This window comes from Pygoscelis adeliae, unplaced genomic scaffold (assembly GCF_000699105.1).
Source record: "Pygoscelis adeliae isolate BGI_AS28 unplaced genomic scaffold, ASM69910v1 Scaffold95, whole genome shotgun sequence".
Classification (NCBI taxonomy): Eukaryota; Metazoa; Chordata; class Aves; order Sphenisciformes; family Spheniscidae; genus Pygoscelis; species Pygoscelis adeliae.
In genome coordinates this window covers 2,198,331-2,207,570 of record NW_008824869.1, presented here as the reverse complement: position 1 = coordinate 2,207,570, position 9,240 = coordinate 2,198,331, and the positions used below count along the sequence as shown (strand labels likewise).

Here is a 9,240-nt window from a genome sequence, read left to right as displayed (position 1 = left end):
CTATCCTAATTGCTAGCAGCTACTAGGAAGGATATTCTCTGCTGATTACTAAAATCTTTGTCTAATAATAAAGCTCCAATTATAACTACAGACCTCTGGCCGGTTGTCATTCTACCAAGGATCCTTAAAAATAACCTGCCTGTCCCCATAGTGTCAGGTAGCATTGGGTGACACTATCACTCATTTTTTCCCTTTTGCGTGGACACTAAGTTCAGGCTCAGCTGACTCTGATGGGTCTTGTTGATCCTCACCAGTGCCCAGAGTAGGCTGCCTCACCCTTGATATCTTAATCATCTTCTACTTCAATCCAAGGAAAATGAGAGACAAAGTCTACATTGATGTTTAACAGTCTAGAAAATACTTGCTTGTTAATGAGTAAAATGAGGTAATTTTCTAACTGACACAGATTTCACATAGCTGCTTTTATAAATGAAAGACAGGCAATTTTAAATGATGGTGCAATATGATGCCATTAGGCTGACTTGGGGGGGGGAAAAAAGGGGGGGTGGGGCAAGAAACCCTCTAAAAACCCACAAGACAAGATCTCATATTAGAGCCCTACTTCTACTCTAAACCAGTAGAAGTCCTTGTAGTCCACAAACGGCATATGCCACAAAGTGTAGCAAATACCAAGCAAGCTGCTATATAGTACTGTGTAGGATACCATGCAGCCTTCTGTATCAGCTGGGAAATGAATCACCCACCACTGTATCTATAGGTTTTCATGTGATGTCTACTCATACAAAAAGTTGTTTTTTAAAATCATAATCAGCATACATCATTGGGGTACAGAACTTATCCATTTTACATGCACAGAACAAGCCTGCATAACAGCAAGCGAATATAAATCCATCTTTCTTCTCATAAGTGATCACTGTTACTTTTAGAATTTATGCCTCTTGGCAGAAGGGGGAGAAGAGTTGCTTTGTTGTTTTTTTTTTAAATAAGAAGTCTTTCAAGGAAAAAGTGCAAAAGGCAACATTACGTTTGGCTTCTTGGACAAGAAAGGAAATTGGACCTTAATTTCAATTAAAATAAAGTATAGATGATGTGGTAAAGAACACTTTCTGTTGTAATTTACCTACATTTCTATCTATAACTGCACTACTTCACAATTTGCCTGGGAGAGATTTACTAGCACAGCTTATGCGCTGCATACCATTCTATATCCACTTAAAACTTATTTCCTGATGCAGACATGTTAAAGTACACAAGTTAACTGCTATGCCTGCTTCATACATAAAGTAGGATTACACAAATCAGATTCTATGTCACTATTAAAAGAATCTCTCCAGTAGGGAAGTAAAACACAACTTACAACTACTATGTGCTTCATTATATATAAAGACAACTTCATACCTATTTACATATTTAAAAAATTTAAGAGAGGCTTCAGTAAAATCTGTTAAACACAAATTACTTCAGAGAAACCTCATGGAGAGCTATTTGTTTTGAATGAGTGCAGGTGTCAAAGTACTACTCCTTTCAAATATATTAAGAAAGCAAAAAGTATCATAATTGTTCAATACAAAGAAAAGACAACAATTATATTATAGTTGACAAATGGGGAAAGCATGCACTCATTCTTGCCAAGAGTTATCTTGCCAGCTGCTTAGAGCAAACATTATCCATTTTAATTCTTCCGCAGCCTTGCAGCCATGGTGAACTACTGCTGAATTAAGACCCAGCTGGTCTCAGGTGGAAGCACTCCTGTAGAGACCTGACTGATCCAGACTGTGGGAACTAGGCTAAACAGCTGACTGTGCAAGATATACTAAGGATAGAGTATGGGTGGGACTGCTCAAAAGTCAGGGCACAATAAAGTGTGTTGTGAAGATTCTCCATGGGAACAAAACCTTCCTTTCCCAAAAAGATGGAGGAGAGTTTTCTGGCCTTTAGAACACATGGCTTCCTCAGCAACAAGAAAACATGTCAAAGCAACATAAGAAACTATTAATGGAATTTGAGAGGACAATTATGCTTTCACTTGATCTTTTACCGAAAATATTTTAGAGGGGGGGAGTAAGGTATATTTACAAAGCTTCTGTAGATTAACTAGTCTTCAATAACAATCCAGTATAGAACCACAAAAATTTGTTTAAAGTTTAACACATAGTAACATCAAAACAAACAAATGTTTCCATGGAGACAACTACCTAAATAAATGCTCACAATGGATCCAAGGCATGACGTCACCCAGGCCTGCCTGCAACCATAGTAACATGCCAGTGTAAACAGAAATATTTTTATTTTTCTATCTAATAATGTCATATAATTAGCAGTTTTATGGCAGTGCTTAAACCATATTCTTGCAGTGCTGAGTGGTAACACTTCTAAAATAAGAGCACAGGTATTTATATCAGGGCTATTACTATTACCATATTAACTACATACAACAAGTGGAGTATGTGTATGGCATAGCTAACATATCAAATTTCCCAGAGCAGTTGTTGACCCCAATAAACAAAGAAATTTAAGTTCCTAAGGCAACATGCCAGAATGCTGGTCAGAGATCAGTAACATCTATTCTTCTTGGGTATTCTGCTTTCCTTGATACAAAAACCCTGAAGTTCTTAGACTGTTGTGTCTCACTGTCTTGCTGGATTAAGAAGAATGCAGCCACATGTTGCTTTTCATTCCAAATGCAGAACACTTCTGTGCCCCTCTCCTGTGTCACCAGTGAGCTTGCTTTCTCCAAGGCAACAAGATTCACTAAACCCATATTTGCACTCCACCAGCACAAGACACACAGCCTACAAACTTTTGCAACTCTGGAAGAGTAACATAAAAGAAACAGACAGTTAATGAGGAAAATTTCCAAGAAGGAAGGCAATTGTTTCAGCTACTAAAAAGATACCCATGGAATTCCCATTCTCATGAAAACCATCCATTTTCAAATGCTATTGCATGTCTGCAAGTTGTATGTCTCTAAATTCAGTAGACCCAGCTTGCATTATCACTCTTAATTTGCGAAATATAAACGAAAGATGTCTATATAAGGTTCAGATAGTACGTGAAAAATGAATGCTTGGAATGATCTAATACTACTAAGATATTTATACTAAACCCCTACATTTTAGCAGAAGCCTGAACTACAGGGAAATTGAAGTTATCATCATTACAAAAATGGTGAAATACTATTTTTGGTCCTGTCATGAAAATTTCACATACAAGTAATTTATGAAAACTGTCCTTCTCATAGAATATGATTGTGACTTATCCTGCAAGTATTGCAGTGAATTTAGGGACCAGTTAAAAAAAATACTTCCTACAAAGTATTTTCAGGCTTTTTTTTTTTTAACAATGATATGAGCAGGTTTTTCAGAGAAGGAGTTGCTTCATTTTTTCCATTTAAAGAGAAAAAGCTATCCTGCTACCAATTAGCAAAAGAGATTTTTACATAACTTTAAGCAAGCAGCTAGCTTTGAATTGAAAATTTACCCTGCAACCATACTGTTACTGTTGTATGCAGTCTAATGAACGTATGAAGAAAACAGTTCAACATCTCAAGTTTTGACTGTGAAATTATAAAATACAGTAAGGAAAGCTTACTACATAATTGCATTTACAGTTATGTACACTTTTGTTGGTTTTGCTGCATTTTTAATAGTTTTCATCCCATAAGATATTGTAAAACTTTGTAATTCATTCTTCACAAAAATGTTCACACAGTGCAACATTCATAGAAAGATAACAATATTGTATGAGATGTCTTTATTTTATGTTTTTATAACCTAAAAAAAAAAAAATTACTTTTCTACTTATAAGAACGGCAGTCTATCCCAGCTGTATTAATGCAATCCAAATATTTGGCATAAATGTAGGCAGTTTTCCTCTGCTCTCTAGGGATGCAACTTATAAATATTCATACACGTGGCTACTCTCACAAGTGGGCTTTGGCTTTTCATTTCAAGTAATTCCATTGCAAAATTTATTGCTGCTTAATTTCTTGTATTTTCTGAGCTGACAATAGAAAGTTTTTAAAATAGAAAAGCAAAAAAAAAAGGCAGAAAGACATCTATTAAATCAATTTTTAAACACACAACAACTTATATTACAACCCACCAAATTGGAAGGATTTGTGAGACACTTAAGAACGTACAAATTACTGTTAAACACAAATCCTTGGGGGAGTGGGAGATCACCCAATTTACATCTTTTCTTACCAAACAATGCAACTCTAGCAATTTTTGTTTCATGTCTACTACTGTGTATTCTTTGCATTAGACCGTTCCTTCTTCTTATCCTAAAGTACATACAAATGTTGTGCTTATATGAAGGCCTTTAGTGGACCTTTTATGCAAGATAAATAGACAAATTACACTTCAGTCTGACCTGACATCCTCATGCAGAAGGAAAACGGCATTCTACACTTATTTTCTTGTTTGTAACAAAGGCTCATCAGAATTTCCTCAACCTTTATAACAACATAAACTTAATCTTAAATGAACTAATCTCTGAAAGACAGACATACAGTCCCAGCTTTGAAGAAGTATCATGGACTATTCAAAATTTTCAGAAGTTTTGTTCACCTGGTTTGGTGGAGGTGGGAAGGGGTGGGAAGGGGGGTGTTGAGTCTACAAAAATGTTCATTAATTCTCAGGATTGAAAAAAATGTTAAATAATTCTCAGGATTGAACTGATAAAATCTCTCCTGCAGCAGAGAAAGTTACCAATCAGAGAATAAAACACTATCTTTCAGTATCTCTTAGGTAAACATATCTGTTACTAATTTCCCTGTTACTTTACCCTGACTATCAGCAACATGTAGTTCCTACCTATTTTGCCAGTATCTGTAGCAGAACAATAAATGAATCCTGGGAAAGTTAGCAAGACGACAAACACGGGCTTTAAAGGTAGACACAGTAATTCATAAATCCAAAGAACAATTCTACTGATTAATTATTTTCTAATGTTTGAACAACGTGCTATTGTCATAAACTATATCTGGCTAGAAAACAAACCCTGCTAAACACAGTGGCTTCCCAGTAATAGACCCAACAGAAGACCTGTTTAAAAATTCTACAACAATGCTAGATGGCAATTGTAGTTGGGTACGACAAACATCTTATCTTTGGGTGTGTTCCCTGGCCAGACTACAACTGCCAAGATCCACCAGCCCCATCTCACTGAACCACTATGGTTGACCATAAGAATCCTAGGCCAAAGTCCATCTTGTGAGACGCAGTCTAGCTGAAGAACCTAAGAACAACAGTGAAGTACAGAGCCTTCTGATACCCATAAACATAACTCTTATTGAGGCATGGAAGCAGTACTCTGCACCTCCTGGGAAGTTGGAGATTTTTTTTTATAGTGTTTAATGTTTTTCATTCAACACAGATGGGAAAAAACTTGGGTTGTCGAAAAATCTTAGTGCTCTGCTGGGAAAAAGTGCTTGTAAAATGGAAATGAGTAAGAGTTTATTTTGTGAGTATGCCTGCTTTGATGTATCACCAAATCTATCATTATCCTTTAGGTTAGGGTTAAACGTAAAGCAAAAGAGAAAGCAAGGAAAAGCAGTTGTCTGAACACGCTCGAGAACCCCTGTATACTCAGCCTATGCATAAGCCTCCTAAGTTACAGCATATTGCTAACACTTGAGTAACTACAGCCATTAAAACTTCCCTTGTTAAAACTTAAATTACTATATGTGAAATAAATGTGATCTAGACTAAAAAGAATTGCTGACATATGCCCTCAAGAATATTAAAAAAAATCCAACACTTAAGAAAATGTGGAAGTATATATATACTGAACGCATGCACATGAAAAAACAGACCTCCCTAATAAAGATAGCAAATCTCAGCTATTGTAAGTTTCCCCATGTGCCATTTAAGCAATATTAATTTTAAAATAATATAAAAGAGAAGAATATATAAAATACATGTTATATGTACATGTACAGTGAGGAATTAGCAAGTAATTAATAAACAATTAAGATAAAAATGCTTTTGCATTTGATGCAGTTATCTTCTAAACTATTAAATACTAGATAGAGAGAGGAAAAGATGGCATGCTTCTTCCAAGAGAAACAACACTTCACAGCAGTCATGGGAGAAAGGTCTGAGAAACTGCTGAACAGGCACCTCCCTGTAGAGACAGAGACAAGAACCCCTGAGCTGAGCTGAGACTGCTGAACAACTGCAAGGGGATATGCTGACACTCCCCTTGAGCCTCATGTCCCTGCCACATCACAACTCATTCCTGCAAAACAGGACTGGATTCCTTCTACCCCAGCAAGCACCAAAACTGATACTTCTTTGTATCTGCTAATGTTGCACAATTGTTTATGCCATATCATGGGGTTGTCCTATCACTACCTTGCCCAGAGACTGACTATCTGCTAATGTGGCACAATTGTTTATGCCATATCATGGGGTTGTCCTATCACTAACTTGCCCAGAGACTGACATGAGGAAGTAGCGCTAAGATTTATTATTTCCTGTGATAATAGATACAGAGAAATTTAAGCTGATGAAAGTCAAAGAAAATCTGAAAATAAATGCCAGCATTGTCTATCATAGATCAAGAAAGAAACAAACAACCCTACAGCCTAAACATCCATTTCAAATAAGCTAGTTCACTGACAGTATACCCAACTTGGGCAACACAACTTCCAAAAAATACAAGTAGGGACTCAAAGAGAAAGTGGGCTGATACAAGAACAAGAGGGTTGGAGTGTGCATATATAGTATTTTCAGTTGCCTAGATAAGATCCCTGAGGAGAAAAGAAACAAAGAAAGAAATCAAATAAGTAATGTCAATCTAACTGCATGTTAAACTGGACAATCTTTCAAGATCAAGGGCCTTTTCTTCTCTGCCTTTCTATGCTTTGATGCACTTCAAAGGGTCAGTGCTTGTAGCAAGTTTTACCAACCACCCTTGTAAGCAACTCAGTTTGCATGTCCTCCCCAGCATTACACCACAGTAGTTGAGAGCACAAGCCAAATAAATGTTCCTACAAGCTACAAGTACGGTTAAGGGACCTTCCTTAAAGCACGTCCCTCAACACAATGAGGTGTGAGACAATTTAAACAGTTACTGTGGTAATAAAAAGCAGAAAAGACAAGGCTATCAGATCAGATATCAGGGGGCGGGGGAAGGTGAAAATGATCCAATTCTACACATAAAGCGAGAACAAAAAAATTATTTGGGGCTTCATACAGAATATGCTGGAACAGTTGAATGTCTTCCCTTGGATTTGATGAGTTTCTAGATCAAGCCTGCCTAGGTTTTCAATCTGGGGAGAAAGCTTCACTAAAGCTCCAGTCTGCTCACAATAATAAGCTAGGACCACTGAGATAATCCTAATCAATTAATCACAGCCATGGGTCTGCATCACAAATTCACCATCAGTCTGGTGTGGCCCTACACTTTAAACTTGAGTAAGTGGTGTGCTGGACATCACGCCTGTTGTTAGAATAATAGCTTTTAGTACATATCCCACCTTAGCCTCAGTCCTCTGAGGCTGAGTTTTGGCAAGATGTAAAACTACATCCTGACTTCATTCAGATATCCTCCAGGAAACATTCACATCATTTAATGCAGTCAAAAAAACATACGTTTCTTGGAATAGCCTGCATCTGTCCTGATCACATCATACCTCTGTACAGTATAACACTTGTGACACTGAAGTCAGTTTAAGATAGCAGGACAGAAGCTGAAACCCGTATCTTCAGACAAAGCAACACAGTTTCATAAAGGAACAAGAAAGAGATCGATTTTGACACAGACATACAGTGCCTCACAACATCTGTAAGCAACAGAAGATAAATTTAGATGATACCTACAAAACATGTTGGGGAGACAAGGAAATGATGGCAGAAAGGAACTTACTTGATTTTACTGAAGACAATGTCAACGTCTGTGATTGTCACATTCTTCCCATCTATCACATGACAGTCCTTACACAGCTTTGACCAGTTCTTCCCATGCATTTCTTTTCCTGTGGCTCTTGTATCACCATGGATGGCAAATTTTCTAAAGGCTTCTTCCAGAGCACTTATTTCTCCTGCCATAGCTCCCTCATGGGAACTGTTTGAATCATAGGATAATCGTTTTGCTGCTCGGTCCTTTGCTGGATCTGAAGGAGACTTTGGAGGAGTCTTATTCACAGGCTTGGTCGACTTCACTTTATTGTCAGCCATTGTGCTACAAAGAAGAGGGTAAACTCATTACATTAATTCACACGTTTACTTTCTGTTAAACTCCAGGCTACAGTCCATGTCACAACGTATGAAGAATAAATGATCTATAAAGTTAGCAAGAACTCATTGCCCTCCACCATCAAACAACAGTCTATACATAGAACTATGTAACTCTCTGCCTATCTAAAAAAAATTCTAGCATATTAAAAAAAAAGTCAGGGAAAGAACATTCCAAAATAGGGCACAAACGTAATTTCACCATCATTACATCAGCCAACAAGAGAACACTTAGTGTTTGGTTTTGTTTTTTTTTTTTTTTTTTAAAATGGCAATCACCACAGTCACTCTACTGATCCGAATAAAAGTATGCCCTTTACATTGTAGGCATTACTACCTACTTTTATTTCTGAAGGAAGAATGAACAGTCCTTTATTTTCTGGACTGTGGCTTTTTAATTATTATTTATTGCAAATTGAAAGATTTTTGAAAGTGCAGTAAAAATATTAATGTTATAACCCTTATGTTACATAATGTAAGGCCTAACAAGTAAGGAAGCCCCCAAAATGCTTAGACAAGTCTCTCTTGTTAACAAAACCATTCATTTCTCAAGTTTATGCCAAATAAACTGTAGCTGTGGAATTCATTTGGAATGAACACGTCCATGATGCAGGAGCACTGAGAAGGGATGTCATTACTGCAGAGAACAACTTTGAGATTACCCTATGTTCATGTAAGATAGGTTTGCCTTTTATAAGAAACCTTAAACTGAGGTTTCTTATAAAACCTATATATAACACTAAAGTTATTTCCAGGTATCTTCATAAAGAAAAAATCCCTAACATGCCAGAAGCATGCCACAGAAGCCTTTGCCTTCTGCCCATCCACTCTTAGCTTGGCAGAAGAGGCACTGAAAAGCCTAGGGATAGGGTGCACTGTGTGCCTGTCCCAACAGCACTGTTGCCCAGACTCACATCTGTGGTGTTGCTACAAATTTTAACCCATAAAGAGGTGCTTCAGGTACCAGAAGTTTCACAAATACTGGGTAAGGGCTGGAAAGCCCACCATACTTACCTCGTCCATTCTTCTAGTTGCA

The 9,240-nt window shown here is 37.2% G+C and overlaps 1 protein-coding gene across 1 annotated transcript in view; it reads right to left on the bottom strand.

Moving 5' to 3' along the window:
* Positions 1-8,147, bottom strand: part of TPPP (tubulin polymerization promoting protein) — a 64,208-nt gene extending 56,061 nt beyond the window's left edge. Inside the window, exon 1 of the mRNA XM_009324487.1 lies at positions 7,837-8,147. Coding sequence (XP_009322762.1) covers positions 7,837-8,147 — 311 coding nt within the window. The remainder of the gene's footprint in view (positions 1-7,836) is intronic.
* Positions 8,148-9,240: the final 1,093 nt, after the last annotated feature.